Below are 15,755 nucleotides of genomic sequence, written 5' to 3'. Positions count from 1 at the left end.
ATTCCTGTAAAAAAAAGAATTAATACTTGATAAATAATAATTGATACTTAATAATTAGTAATTAATAACTTTTCACGGTCTCCAAGATGCATCTTAAAACGTACAATATACAATTACAAAAAAACTTGATATTAATAAAATATACAATGAGACTAATTCAATAACCCACTTGATTTATTATCTTTTATAGATTCATAAGAATTTACAGTCAAATTTTTAAAGTTTGACTCAATTATTTGTTTTTGGGCAAAAAAATAAGGACAAATGTAGCAGTTATTAGTACCGAGTAATAATAAAATAAGTAATTAGCAACTAGTAATAAGAAATTATTAGTTATTAAAAGAAAATAGCAATGGACTACTCCTTAATTTGATACTAATTAAATAAAAATTAATATTCATTAATAAATGTTAATTATTTATTAATAATTATATAATAATTACTTTTTTTTTTGAAGGGGTATAATAATTACTTAATACTACCTATTATCATTATAGAATAATAAATTAACAACCATAAATGGTTTATAATAATTACCTATAATTTAAATTTGATATAAACTAATAGATAAATAATTAACAAATAAGTACGCATCCTTTCAAAAAAAAAAATGTATGCATGTGAATTAATCATAATATGAAATAGATGAATAAGTACACATTAATGTTCTTCAAGGTCATTTTGCATAGTTACAACTAACGGCTAACAACTACTTTTACCAAACACATTTATGTACAACCAATATAACCAATGTTAATAGCTAGTCAAACTAGCTAAGTTAAACATCCGGCAGCAAACAACCAATAGCCAATTGTCAAATAAGAGCAATGTCAAAATAAATAGATATATAAATGTCGTAGTTTTACTAGAAAAGATGTGTACCAATATCTATGTTAATGTATCGTGTATTTTGTTTCCATTTTGTTTGTTAAAATATGTACTAACAAATAAAGGCTGTAAGTGTACAAGCGTAAATGTATCATGGTCTTTTGTTTCCATTTTGAGAGTATGGTGTTGCTAGACCATCCAAAACTATTCTATTGTGTAATGGCTTAAGAGCCAAAGCATAAGCTCATTATGCAGCCATGACAATAACAGAACATCAAAGAATGAAACCTATCTACCAACATCCAAACAGTAAATTGTCACCAAATGTGTCCGACATTCCAGCGCTAAACATTCAGCTGTCCGCAAACCACTCCTCCCAGCAACTCAACCTGCAACTGTTATTTTGATCATCAAAAGATTCATGCGGTGATGCTGATATTGTGACAGGACCTAAAATTGTGCACATGATGTCTGTTGGGGGCTTAGTCATTCTATCACTGGTCTATAAGCCGATGATATGGAGTGGATCATCCCTTTGGATTTTAATCATGAATTGTTAAGTATAAGCTAAATTCTGCACCAATGCACCTAATCTCTTCATATTTGATTATCATACACTGTTTTGGCTGTTTAATAAAATGCTGGTAGTTTGAAATTGAATAGCCAAACAACTAGACCTTAGTCTTCAGCATTAATCTGATGTAGAGAACTAAACTTTCATCAGAGTCCCGACAATGGAAATTTCAAATTTCATTAATTTCTTTTTGATCTTTCGGAGAATCTTTCAGTAAAAGCCTCTCAGAGAAAGCTGAAACAAGTTCGTACTTGTCATTTTCATAACAAGCAGTCATAAATGCTGCTACACTAACACGATCAACATTTTGCTGCTTATCCAACAGCTTTTCAAGGAACAATGCCGCCATCTCTACTCTCCCATCACTACAAAGCTTCCTTACCAATGTATTCACTGTCCGGATCCAGAGCCTTTTCTCCAGCCGTTCCAAGACACTAAAAGCATGGTTTATATCATTGTTTTTGCAATACTCATAACATAGAGTAAGCCGAGTAACTTCACAAGGTGACAGTCCTTTGTCAATCATGGTTGCATATAGCTTGTGAGCTTCTTCAAGTTTCTCGTCTTTGCATAGTCCACTTATTAAAGCACCATAAGTAAAACTATCTGGAAAACAATGATGGTCATTCATTTGATGGAAAAACTTGATGGCTGAGTTGATATTACCCACTCCGCAATATCCACATATCATGGAAGTGTAGGTTTCCTTAGTTGGAACAAGGCCAAGCTTGATAGCCTCTCCAAACCACCACTCACTATCCGCCATTAATTTCTGCCTACAGAACAAGGCAATTAGGATATTACATGTGTATATATCAGGCTTAAAGCCCGCTTTAGTCATCTTACAAAGCCATGCTGAGGCTTCTTTAGCATCATTGCGCTTCGCTGAAGCAGACATGAGAATCGTGTAAGTGACTCTATCAGCTCGCAGCCCTAATTCAGTACCCTCCTCGAGCAGTTCCCATGCTTCCTCAAACCTCCCCTTCTTGCAGAGGCCACTCATAATGGCATTATAGGTATAAATATTAGGAGCCAACTCTTCTTTCCTCATAATATCCATGTAACTATATGCTCTTTCAAAATTTCCTGCTTTACAGTACCCATCAATGAGGGTTGTATAGGTGTCAACATTGGGTACCAATCCTTGTTCTCTCATTCGGCCAAGTAACATCTCAGCCCGATTCAATTTACCCTCCTTGCAGTACCCATTGATCATGGCTGTATAAGTGCACTCATTCGGCTTATAGTTATCACTCCGAACAAGCTTAAGGAACAGCCTAAATGCCTTTTCTGTCCATCCCTTCTTACAAAGTCCATCAATCAATGTAGTATGTGTATAGACATTCGGTTTCCATCCTCTCCTAACCATTTCCTCCAACAATTCAAACGCTTGCTTAATACTACCCTTCTTACATAACCCATCAACCAAACACGTGTAATTAATTAGATTCGGGGTAAATCCCATCTCCATCATTCTATTAAAGAACCAAAATGCCCTGTTTACATTACCCACAGAGCAAAACATACTGATCACCAAGGTACACGTCGCGTTATCAACAACAAACTTCCGTTCGATCATTCTACCCAACCACTTATCCACCTCGGAAATCCTCCTTATCCTACAATAACCTACAACCATGATAACATAGCTAACACAATCCGCGTGCACACCTCTCTTACACATTTCATCGAACACGTACTCTGCATATTCAACCGAACAAATTTCACAAGCAATCTTTAGAATACAATTCAAAGTATGAGTATTCGGAACCAAACCCTGATTATGCATCTCAATAACCATACTAACAGCCTCATTAAACCTCCCAATCTCAGCAAAATTCCTCACCATATGAACCATTAATTCATGGGCTTTTTCAAAATTCTCATTACTAATCAAACAAGATGCAGCAACAATATAAAGGCGCATAAAATAACGAAATCTAGAATACCCAATTGCCCAATCCAAGAATCCTAATGCAACAATCGAACCCGCGTCGTCGGCGAGCGAAGCAACAATGGTAATGACCTGATCATTTGACAAAGACGCAGCATCAATGTCAAGATTCAGCTTTGGAGGTGAAAATCTAAGGTGGGTTGGTTGGTGGTATGACTGAATGACTTGTAAACAGACTTTTTTGACAAGAGATTGGGGTGATGGTGAAGATGGTGGAGGATAATTAGGATGAGTTTGGAGAGAGATTGGTCTGAAAGTGAAGAAATGAGAAGAGAGAATAGAGGAAATGGATGAAGAAGATTTCTTGAAAACTCCATTGAATCTGGTAGAAAGCATGAAGAATTTAGTTGTTGAGTTGGGAGCATTAACTGAAAGATTTTCCCTCTAAAAACTCAAGTTTAAGAATCATGGCTGTTTTGTGTAGGGGTGTACACCGGTCCAAAACCGGACCGGACCTGGACCGGACCTGTTTGGACCGGGGACCTGAATTGGGTAATTATGAGGACCGGGGACCGGACCTGAATTAACAGGTCCGGTTCCGGGCTAGACCTGAAAAATCAGGTCCGGTCCAGGTTTGGACCTGAATGGACCTGTTTTGTGATTTTTTCGTTTTTTTTTTTTTAATAAAAAACCTTAATTCATTATTTCGAATACAAAATACCCAAACATAATTAGATAATTTAGCAAAGTACTCATTAATTGAAATTCTACATGCAAAAGTTGTAAATAATCAATTAAATTCAGAATACCAAATCAATGAAAGAGCAACCACGAACGACACTCCAACTAAACGGCTTCACCGCTGCTGCTGTTTCACTTAGGTGGTTTTCTTCACAGATCCGTTGTTCTGCCAGCCCAGAAAAATCAAAGCAGAGCCTCTGAATTCCCGTAGAAAATGAAGGATTACAGAACACAGCTAAGTCACCTCGACTTCTCCGTCCGCTGCTTCGCTTCACCGCTGCTGCACTGCTTTACCGCCGCTGCTCTGCTACTTTGCAGCAGCTTCGCTAGCCCAGAGAACAACCCAACCAAGCCTCCTTCGGTGTTCTTCGCTATTCTGCTGCTCAAAAAGTTCTCCTTTTTTTGTTGCCCAGCAAGATCTCAAGATAAGCTCTAGAATCTCACCACCAAAAACCCCAAAAATAATTTATCGGCGTGATTGCGTGAATGTTAGGGGTTTTCAAGGGAGGAGTGAATGTTAGGGGTTTCGAGGGGGAGGGCAAGGGGCTTCGCCTGAGAGAGTGAGGAAGGCAGGAGGTGTCGGCGGAGATTGGAGATTGGAGTCTTGGAGAAATGGAGTCTTGGAGAAATGGTGTCGGCGTGATTGCGTGAATGTTAGGGGTTTTCAAGGGAGGAGTGAATGTTAGGGGTTTCGAGGGGGAGGGCAAGGGGCTTCGCCTGAGAGAGTGAGGAAGGCAGGAGGTGTCGGCGGAGATTGGAGATTGGAGTCTTGGAGAAATGGAGTCTTGGAGAAATGGAGAATGGAGATAGTCAGATAGCTGTTTGTTAGGGTTGCAACTTGCAGCGTAATTTTGATTTTTGAATTTTTTTTTTTTTTTTTTTTTTTTAAAAAATACAATTTTTCCGGGTTTCAGGTCCGGACCTGAAAACCCCGGGTTTAGACCGGGTCCGGACCGGAACCGGGAACCTTGATTTTTAAGGACCGGGACCGGACCTGAATCAACAGGTCCGGGTCAGGTCCGGTCCGGATCAGGTCGGTTCAGGTCCGGTTTCAGGTCCGGTCCAGTTTTTGTACACCCCTAGTTTTGTGTACAACTATTTTTGTTCTCTTCCCTTGAGCCCGGTTTATAATTATTTTTAATTAAGTTATGTCCCGTGTCATGTACGGGTAAGGTAATTTTCAACTAAGTACTTTTTTTAAATTAGCACTATATTATTACAATTTTTTATTTTCGTATGTTATATTCCTATTAATTGAATGGAACAAATCACACTAAGATTAATCAATATGTGTCGTTCTTGGCATGTGTCGTTCTTGGCAAGTATTATTGAAGTATCCATAAGTAATTATGGAGTATTAATTGATTAAAATTCTAATCATAAATTATTCAAGAAAATATAAAAATTATCATTTGTTGATTTGATGTTTGCATCTCATTGTTTAAGCTTGTAGCTTCAATTACATAATAATAATAATAAAAAAAAAATTAGAAAAAATATATTATAATCTTGTTGTAACAAACCTAGTACGTACATAATATGTTTTTCCTAAAAAAATAAAAATAAAACATACTCCATATGTCACTAATTATGTTAAGGATTTTTTTTTAATTTTTTTTTTCTTTTTTATAAGTTCATAGTTGTCAATATGTATATCTTCTACTCCCTCCGCCCGCTATTAACTGCAACATTTACTAAAAATAGGTGTTTCGGGGTTTTCTGATGTCCTGCGGGAGAGTTACAATTCCGAGATTGGAACCGTGCGCTTGTACCTGCAAAACAACGGAGACTCCGGGTGTTGGGAGCTCTGCCTCCGACGATCAAGTTAGTACTTGCTTTTGGAGTAATAAATGCGGAAAAGAGATGGAATGTTTTCTCTAGGTGAGAGTAATTAATGAACGTAATCCCCTTTAATGAGGATTAGTAAATGTATTTATAGTCTTGGGATACGCGCCTGTCTTAGGTTTAGGTCAACCTAGGGCCGATTGGGCTTCCACAAGTCTTTGGGCCTAGGTGGCCGATTTTCCCATTTGGCATGGGGGGATGCCATGTGGCGTGACACATGTGGTCTATGGTGGACCGATCAACGTCTGACGCGTGGCAAGCTCCTAATGGCCCATGTGGCGGACACATGGCAGGGCCTGATTGGTCCATTTGTCAGATGATGACTGGTTAGGGAAAAATCCCCTAATCATTTGCCCCTCACAGGTGGCATGTGACTGTTCACATGTCACCAGTGACAGGTGTTGGCCTGTAACAGGCGACGGCCTGCTACAGGTGTCGCCCTATGAAGGGTTGAGCATTTTTCCCGCTCATTTTTTGAATTTGAAGGCGACTCTTCGCATTCTCTTTTGCCCTATATAAAGAGAATGTTGACTAAGTCTTTTGTTCACATTTACGAACTTTTCAAGAGAACTCTCGGACCCCTGAACTTGAGCTCTGACACTTTGCAACTTCTGACCTGCCAGGACGACTGTTTTACTAGGCGCCTACTTCGATCAAGCTTTTTCAGAATTTGAGTTTCAGGTAACCGTCTGTTCTTTTATTCTTTTTTCTTTTGCACTTTTTCTTTCTTTTTGAAAATGAGGCCTCAAAAGCATCCGGCACGGCCTAGGTTAGCGATCAGCCGGTCACCGGGGACGGCTGAGTCTAGGACTAAGGGCGCCCCCTGCGGTACTTCAAACTTTGCGCAAGTCCCGGAATCCAACTGTCTTCGTATCTATGCTGGACAGTATGGCAAGAACAAAAAAGACGAAGAGAATAGAAAATTCAGATGGATCCTCTTTCCGTGTTCCAATTAGTGAAACATCGGACCAGCCGCCTGATACAGCAGGGACCCAAGGCGGCCCTTCAGCCGAGAGCTCTGAGGAGGGAGCTAAGGTAGTTCCTTCTCACTTTACTGTTGACCTAGCCAGTCAGCAGATGGCCCTCAGAGAAGAAGAAGAGGGGTCGGCCCCCTCGGGAAGTGGGGAGGAGTCGGACTCTTCTGGTAGCGAGTCTGACTCTAGCTCATCGAGCCGCCTATCCATAATCTCAGAGGAGAGGCATGCTCGCTTGCATGAGGCGAGGGCTTCTCATGCGGCTGAAAAGGGAGAGGGCTGGTCGGAACCATCCGCCTCTCATAGGGAGTTGAACACTCCTTATTACTGTCATGTACCCAAGGGCCGGATCAAGGCCATGAAAGAGCGAATAGGCACCTTTTTTTCGGACCATACAATGGGTCCGGATTATCAATTATTTGTGCCGGATGGCGAGGACACACTCGTCTGGCCCGAGGGTTTCAGCTATGGGGACGCCTGTTTTGGCTGTTACGAGGCGGCCATCAAAGCTGGATTGCGATTTCCTTTGCACCCTGCCGTTCAACAAATCCTCGATGGATACGAGGTGGGGCTTTGACAATTAGCCCCGAACTCCTGGTTCAACATTCTTGGCTATGTAGCCGGATGTGAAATGCATGGGGCAGAGCCGAATTTCGAGGCGTTTGCCCATATGAACTACCTCAGCCGAACCCCCAAGGCAAGCGGTACCGGCTGGTACCAATTAATTAGTCATAAGGGCTACCTCATGACCAAGGGCAAAGAAAATAAATGGAAGGATTGGAGAAACACCTTCCTCATCATTTCCAGCCCCGACCACCTGCTGAACAAACGTTACAATAGGTGGAACAGGGATCCGCCTCTTTTAGCAGGCGGACGCAGCATGCCGCTTGTTCCCCTCAAGGCCAGGGAAGAGATCCTGGACCGAGGTCTTTTTAAAGTAGAGATTAGGGAAAACTCTATTACTGGGGTGCGAGAGCAAGTGCCCCTAAACTGCGTCCTGGAGTTTCAATGGCTTTATGACGTGTTTTTCCTGGCCGCTTATGGCCTTACTAGTCGATCCTCTAGAGGTAGCCGACCACTTGAATATATGCACCTCTTTTTTGATTTGTTTGAATGATTTTTCTAACTCTTGCGGCTCTTATTTGTAGCTGAAGCTATGGACCAAATCTCTGCCTCCAAGAAGGCGACTGCTATGCTGCGAGCCTCCATAATGCAACAATAGCGGACCGCTTCTAATTCTCCCGCCAAGGAGACGCCCAAGGTGAGTTTCGATCCTTAAAACTTGTCTTTGAAAGACTGCTTAATAAATATTGACCACTCGTCTCTTTTGCAGACGGGCACTTCCAAACCCTCATCCTCCCACCAACCGGACTCGAAGGTTTGGAAGCTGACTGGTGGGAGTACGCCTGGATCTACCAGGAAACAATCGGCTGACAAGCAGCCGGCCACCCCACAAAGTGTGGGGAACCCACCACCTGTTCTGACACGGCCGCTGAGAAGTATAGCCTGCTCCGCTAGACTTGCTTATTTCTTTATCACTCTCTTCATGTCTTTGATGTTTCTATTTGTTTTTGATGCAGGCGGACCTTCGGAACCAGACTTGGTCCAAGTGGCCAAGTCCATGATTAAGGCCGTCCCTCTAGAGGAGAGGGACGCGGTCAAGGGAGTCGGCACCCTTGACCTAGACGGCATCCTGGGTCTCCTTTCTGAGGTAGACTTGGAATATTTTTATAGTACTGACTTTTTGTGCCGCTTGTTTTTCTCAAATCTGATGCCTGTTTTTCCTCTTTCGAGACCATGCTGAGAGTACACGGCCTCCGAACGCCGATTAGCGCCAAGAGTAAAGAGGTAAAGGCTGCTAAAGCTATGGCTGCCTCTGACGTTGATAAGGCAATGTTTCAAATTGCCCAAAATGAAATTTTGACAACTGATATTCTTTATTATCAGGCGCAGGCCACTTCCACTATTCGTACTAAGTTGGAGGCGGCCAAAAAGAAGAACGATGAGCTGGAGGCGACAGTCAAGAGTCTCCGAGATGAGCTGAAGCCGCTTAGGTAGAAGATGACTCACTTCGAGTCCATGGAGAAATCCTTGGCCGCTGTCAAAGAGCGCCTGGTCCAGAAGGAGAAGAGCCTTACTGATGAGCTCTCGGCCAAGGCCGAAAAAGAGAAAATGGAGCTGGTCCAGGCCATGATGGAGGACTCTGCTCAAATCATGAAGATGACCTGGATGGCTCTCTTTCCAAAAGCTCATTATGCCGCCTGGGAGAAGAAGTTCGCTGCTTGTACTGAAAAGTACAACCAACAAATCATGAGGCAGGCGGCTGAGGAGGACCAGGCGGCCGAGTCCAGCTCAGAAGAGGAGGAGGAGGTGGTGGCCCTGCAGCCGATTGTGGTGGAAGCATCTAAAGAAGCTGCCCCTGATGCTGAGACAAGTAAGAAGGATGCCTCTCACAACCAGGCGTCCTTTGCTGATTAGGCGGCAGTCAATACCGAAACTCTACCACAAACTTAAAGCTTTTTAGATTCAATCTTATCTTCGGCCTGCGTGCCGTTTGTTTTTGTATCTCTTTACCCGGCCGAGGGGCCGGGGTCTTGAATATTTTGCCGGTCTTTATGGCCGGCTGTTTATATGAATTCAACGACCATCTTTTTGGTCGTCTTTGCTTATCCAGGTTCCGAATTTTGCTTTATTTCTTCGAATTTTTCCTAAGTGTTGAGGATCTTTCGTGTCATACCGACTGTTTTGTATGGCCGATAGTTGCGAACACGCATAATGTGACGGCTGCCTATGCCCCTGGACGACTGGTTGTCTTAGTTCCAGGTTAGGCGATCAGTCGGCCATTTATTCAGTCGGACCCCAACATATTTTGGTGAATACGTTAGGTTTGCTTAACTTGTGAAGGGTAAGTAGAAAAAGTTCTTAGTCCTTGCTTGCCAAGATGCAGTCGACCTGTGAACCAATTTTTCAAATATGTCTGGTTTGAAGAGAAAACATCTTAGCAGGGTTGGGGTACGAGAGCTCTGGTTCACCTTTAGGCAGGCAGACTCGTCATACCTTTTGAATCCTGGCTAAGTATTAGAGCGATTATGGGTAACCTTGGAGGTTACTCACTCGTCATGTTTATGCTTGAGTAGTAGAGGCACTAAGCGGCGTAGGCCGGCTAATCCCCTTGATTTACCAATTTTGTTGGTTATTTACTCAAGATGCGATAACCTAGTAAGAATAGGGGTTATTTAGGGAATGACTATAATTTAACATGGATGTTACTTAGTCGCCGTCACTTCTGTTTGAGTAGTAGAGGTACCAGGCGGCGGAGGCCGGCTGGACCCCTTGATTCGCCAATGTTTGTTGGCTATTAACTCAAAAGGTACCGGCTGTACTTATCCCAAGTAATACAGTCGGTTATCCGATGCGGATGTTAACTGCTAACACTCATTGGATCAGTGATAGAGTTATCCTTGTCTCAAAAACGGCTACGTGGTTGTCTTTGTGGACAGTCGTATAGGTGCCGTGTAATTAATTTATAGAGCAATGTTCCACCCAAAAGGGAGTTGCTCTCTGCGACGAATTTCATCCGAATGGATGCCGCCGGACGCCTGCTATGAGGTTGGCACAGGTCGAATTAGTTTTTTTTAAAAGTTGGATCAGTTGGCTGGGTGCCTGGTCTGATCATTTTGGCCATAGACCTTAGGTAGTTCTTGGTGAACTAAATATGGGAGAGTAGCCGGTTGTATAGATACAAGCGGCATGCCCCTCTTTATTGAATACGAATTTAAAAAGTATGGAGAGTAGCCGACTGTTTTAACAGTTGGCATGCCCCTCTTAGTACAAAATAGATGAAGCAAAATAACAAACTTTTATTAGTAACTCTCGGCTATTTATATCATTCAAAAATAATATTTTTTGAGATTATCTACATTCCAGGTTCGAGGCAAGGATTGACCGTCTGGTGTTTCCAGGCGGTAGGTACCGTTTCGAACCTCTTCATAAATTCGGTAGGGTCCCTCCCAATTGGGAGTTAGCTTGCCTGACTCATTGGCCCTACCGATTGATTCCATTTTTCTTGGCACAAAGTCACCCACTTTGAGTGGACGCCTATGTACTCTTTTGTTATATGATCTTGTTATTCTCAGGCGATATATTTCGTGGCGCAGAGCTGCATTGCCCCTTTTTTCTGGAAGTGAGTCCAATGCCAGGCGCATGGACTCCCAGTTCGACTCTTCATCATACAACATTACTCGAAGAGTTGGCTCATAGTGTTCAATTGGAAGAACAACTTCTGCACCATAAGCTAGGAGGAATGGAGTTTCTCCAGTCGACCCTTTTTCAATCGTCCTAATGGCCCAGAGAACATGCGGTAGTTCATCTGCCCATAGGCCGCCTGCTCGTTAAATCTTCTTCTTAAGACCGTCTGAGATGATTTTGTTGAAAGCTTCTACTTGGCCGTTTGCTTGAGGACGGCCGACTGATGCAAAGCAGTGCGAGATGCCTTAGTCTCCCAGCCAATTTTTGAGAACAAACGTCTCAAATTAGGGACCATTATCAAAAACCATAGACATGGGCACCCCAAACCGAGTGATGACATTTTTCCAGATGAATGAAATCACATCCTTCGTCTTGATTCCTTTAACAACCTCTGCCTCTACCCATTTAGTAAAGTAGTCGATTGCAACAAGTATGTACTTCTTGCCGCCTGTAGCAGGCGTATAGGGACCCAGGATATCCATGCCCCACTTAGCAAACGGTAGTGGGCTATGGATGGCAGTGAGGTCAGTAGCCGGACGGTGAATTAATTTGCCAAACCTTTGACACTTGTCACATTTTTTCACCAATTCCATGGCGTCTGCTTCTAAGGTAGGCCAGAAGTAACCCTGCCGCCTTGCTCTTTGAGCAAGCATCCTGCCGTCTATATGGGAGGCGCAATATCAAGAGTGAAGATCTTCTAAGACCTCTCGTCCTTTTTCTGGAGTAACACATTTCAAGAAGGGTTGAAGGTACCCTATCTTGTGAAGTTCTCCCTTTATTATTTCAAAACTGGACGCTCGCTTTTTCAGTGAGGCCGCTTGGTGACGATCATCTGGCAAGGTGCCGTCCGTTAGATATGCTCTGATTGGGTCCATCCAGGTGGAACTTCGATCTAGAACCCCAATAGGGTCTTCTTCAATACTTCTTCTCTCCATAACCTCCCAGAAAACAGTTCTTGGGGTATCACAGGAGGCCGAGGATGCCAACTTTGAAAGAGCATCCGCCTGGTTATTTTCAGATCTTGGTACTTGAGTCAGATGAAAATCTTCAAGGGATCCGACTGCTTGTCGTACCGCCTGTAAATACCTGATCATGGTCGGATGAGTTGCTTCATATTCGCCATTGTACTGACTCACTATCAATTGTGAATCAGAACAGGTGCCTATCTTTCTTGCCCCAGTCGCCTTGCACATGCGGATACCGGCCAGCAAAGCTTCATACTCTGCCTCATTGTTCGAGGCTTGGAAGTAGAAACGTAAAGCATACTCATACCTATCGCCCTCTGGCGACTGACATATAACGCCTGCTCCACAACCATTTGAGGTGGAGCTCCCGTCCACATAGACCTTCCAGACTTGGTCTGGAATTTGAGAATCAGCGGGCTGAGTCATTTCCACAATAAAGTCAGCAAAGGCTTGCCCCTTTACTGCTTTCTTGGGCTCGAATGCGATTTCCAAGCTCTGAATCTCTATTGCCCATTTGATCATTCGGCCTGACGACTCCATGGTTGTCAGTGGCCGCTTGATCGGTTGATCTGTGTACACGACGAATGAATGCGCCAAGAAGTAAGGCTTCAGTTTCCTAACGGCCATGAAGAGAGCAAGACCGAATTTCTCCACTAAGGGATACCTCAACTCGGCATTTTTCAGCACATGGCTGACAAAGTAGACCGGGAGCTGGCAGCCGTTTCTTTCAGCAAGGAGAACATCACTTAGAGCATGGTTAGATACTGCCAGATACATGTAAAGCACTTCTTTGGGAAAGGGACTGACCAGCCTTGGCAAGGAATGCAAATGAACTTTCAGTTTCTGGAAGGCCGCCTCAACATCCGGCCCCCATTCAAACCTTGCCTTCTTCTTTATTGCCTGAAAAAAGTAAAGGCACTTGTCGCCTGACCGGCTGAGAAATCTTCCCAAGGCCGCCAGACAACCTGTTAACTTCTGAACCTCTCGGACGGTGTGAGGCGACTGCATGTCAATGACCGCCTGCACTTTCTCAGGGTTCGCCTCTATGCCTCTCTGATTGATGAGGAATCCGAGAAACTTCCCAGACTCTACCCCAAAAACACATTTCTTGGGATTGAGCATGACATGGTGCCGCCTGAGTGTGGTGAATGTTTCTCGGAGGTCCGCCAGATAGTCTGTCTGAAGCTTGGACTTAACAATCATATCATCTATGTATGCTTCGACATTCCTCCCAATTTAGTCAAAAAAGACTGTGTTTATCATTCTTTGGAAGGTGGCCGGGGCATTTTTCAAACCAAACGGCATGACTGTGTAACAATATAGCCCCTGATCAGTGACGAAGACCGTCTTCTCCTGATCTTTCTTCCACAAAGGAATTTGATGGAAACCAGAGTAGGCGTCCATGAAGCTCATTAAAGCATGGCCGGCTGTTGAGTCGACCATACTGTCAATTTTGGGCAGAGGATAGCTGTCTTTGGGGCACGCCTTGTTAAAGTCAGTGTAATCCACACACATTCGCCAGGTACCATTCGGCTTCTTTACTAGTACCACATTTGCAACCCAGTCCGGGAAGTAACATTGCCGAATGAACCCTGCATCAAGCAGCTTTTTAACCTCGGCGGCTGCCTCCTGACTTCTTTGTTCACCATGGTTCCGCTTCTTTTGCCTGACCGACTTCTTTTTTGGATCCACAACCAATTTATGTACCGCCAGGTCAGGACTGATACCTGGCATTTCATGAACTTCGAATGCAAAGATATCTTTGAATTCCTTCAAAAGTTGGTGAAAATATTCAGCTAAATCTTCAAGAGTAGTCGTCCCAACCTTGACTGTTCGGTCAGGACGTGAGCCGTCCAGAAAGACATCCGTATGCTCACCAGCCGGCTGAGGGCGAAATTCATCTGACCACTCCTCTGCCAGTGATTGCTATCTTTTTTCTCTTCTCTCGGCCCCCAATTGGGCAGCTTTTCTTTTCTTGCCGCCTGCTTTTTGAGCAGGCACATCCTCCTTGACAGGTTCAAGGTCAGTTTTTTCACAACTTGGGCCAGCAGCCACCACAGTGGGTTTGATATCCGAGAGGTAGCACTCTCGAGCCATCTTCTGATCTCCCCTTAGGGAGCCGACTGTTCCATCATCCTTCTTAAATTTGAGCAGCATAAGAGATGGGATAATGACATCTTTAGAGTTGTTCAGGGTGGGTCGTCCCAGGATCATGTTATAGGCCAAGAGTTCCTCAACCACTAAGAACCGAACTACCATGTGACGACCCTCCCCTTTCTCACCCAGGCGGATGGGTAGTTCCACTCGCCCTACTGGGTGTACGATTCCTCCTCCAAACCCTACTAAAGGGTGGGATACCGGATGTATGCAATCAGTCTTGTACTTGAGCTTTGCCAAGCACTTTCTACTGATGAGATCAGAGGAGCTACCGGTATCTATGAGGATCCAGCCAACTCTTTGGTTGGCCACCTTGCACTCAATAACAATGGGGTCATCATGCGGCCCCTTAACCCCTCCCAGATCTTCTTCTGTGATGACAATCTCTGGGAATGAACTCTTGGCGGTCTGTTTTTGGTGAACGGAATTAACATCTAGCCGCCTAATATTGTCTTTGTTGCCCTTGTTAGTAGGGCCGCCTCCTGAGAAGCCGCCTGCTATGGTGTAGACGACTGCGTCATCAGTATCATAACTGTCGGCCGACTGATGATTCTTTTTGGCCGACTGCTTGTTCTTTGAGGAAGTGTTCCCCTTGGACTTCTTAACATAGGAGTCAAGATTGCCTTGTTCAGCCAGGCAATCCAGGTAACGCATGAGGCTGATACATTCGTTGGTTTCATGACCAACGTCTTCATGATAATGACAGAATTTGTCCTGGTTCCAATGGCTTGTAGAACCCTTCATGGGGGCCGGTTTCTCGATTGAGATCCGACCCTTGATATCTTTTAGGATATCTTGGCTATCCTTGTTGAACACATACCTCGGAGAGTATGGTTTGAACTCTTTCTTCTTTTTCTGGGCCGGCTGTTTAGAGGAGTCGGCTGCCCAGACTTCTTTCCTATTTTTCTCATCTTTTTTGGCCGACTGCTTTGGTCGGCTTTCTTTTTTGTCGGACCTCCGTCCATTCGACAGCTTTCTAGTATTACATAGATCAGTCGCCTGTATATAGGCTTCAGCTTCAATCAAAGCTTCCTGAAGAGTCACAACCCTCTTTCGAACCATGTCAAACTTGAAGGTCGACCCATCCTTAAGACCTCTGAAAAAATCAGTGTAGGCTACCTCATCAGGTTGAACCGCCTGATATAGGAATGGAGTCCCTCCTTCTCACCTTGCTGAATGGACCCTAAATCAAGGGTCGTCTTTTTTGCAGGGATGTTCATAGCAAAGTTGGAGGTGAACAAGTAAGCAAGCGTCCTGAAATTGTTCACACAACCAGTCGGCAGGTTGCCGAACCATTGTTGTGCGATTCCTTTGAGAGTTGCTGGGAAACACTTGCACCAAGTGGGATCATCCAACCCTTGAAGGTACATTAGGTTGGTGAACGCCATTAAGTGGTCTTCAGGGTTAGTAATGCCATCATAGGCGCCTACTAGCACATTCTTAACTTTGGCCGGCTGGCCGGCCTCTGTAATTTCCTTGGAGAAAGCGGACGACTTTTCTCCAAGTCTCTTCTGGAGTCGGTACGGACG

General features: G+C 43.8%; 1 protein-coding gene across 1 annotated transcript; it reads right to left on the bottom strand.

Annotated features, from left to right (window-relative positions):
• Window positions 1-871: 871 nt before the first annotated feature.
• Window positions 872-3,773, bottom strand: LOC110719960 (pentatricopeptide repeat-containing protein At4g19890-like). Its single transcript, XM_021898957.1, has one exon. It carries the CDS (start codon window positions 3,690-3,692, stop codon window positions 1,572-1,574), a length of 2,121 nt encoding a protein of 706 aa, XP_021754649.1. The 5' UTR covers window positions 3,693-3,773; the 3' UTR covers window positions 872-1,571.
• Window positions 3,774-15,755: the final 11,982 nt, after the last annotated feature.

The sequence above is a fragment of the Chenopodium quinoa genome, unplaced genomic scaffold, assembly GCF_001683475.1.
Source record: "Chenopodium quinoa cultivar QQ74 unplaced genomic scaffold, ASM168347v1, whole genome shotgun sequence".
NCBI classification, from domain to species: Eukaryota; Viridiplantae; Streptophyta; class Magnoliopsida; order Caryophyllales; family Amaranthaceae; genus Chenopodium; species Chenopodium quinoa.
The sequence above is the reverse complement of the archived record's forward strand: the minus strand, read 5'-3'. Positions and strand labels throughout refer to the sequence as shown.

Excerpts from the sequence above, each read along its gene's own strand:
- LOC110719960 (XM_021898957.1), bottom strand. The coding sequence starts at position 3,692 with ATGCTTTCTACCAGATTCAATGGAGTTTTCAAGAAATCTTCTTCATCC.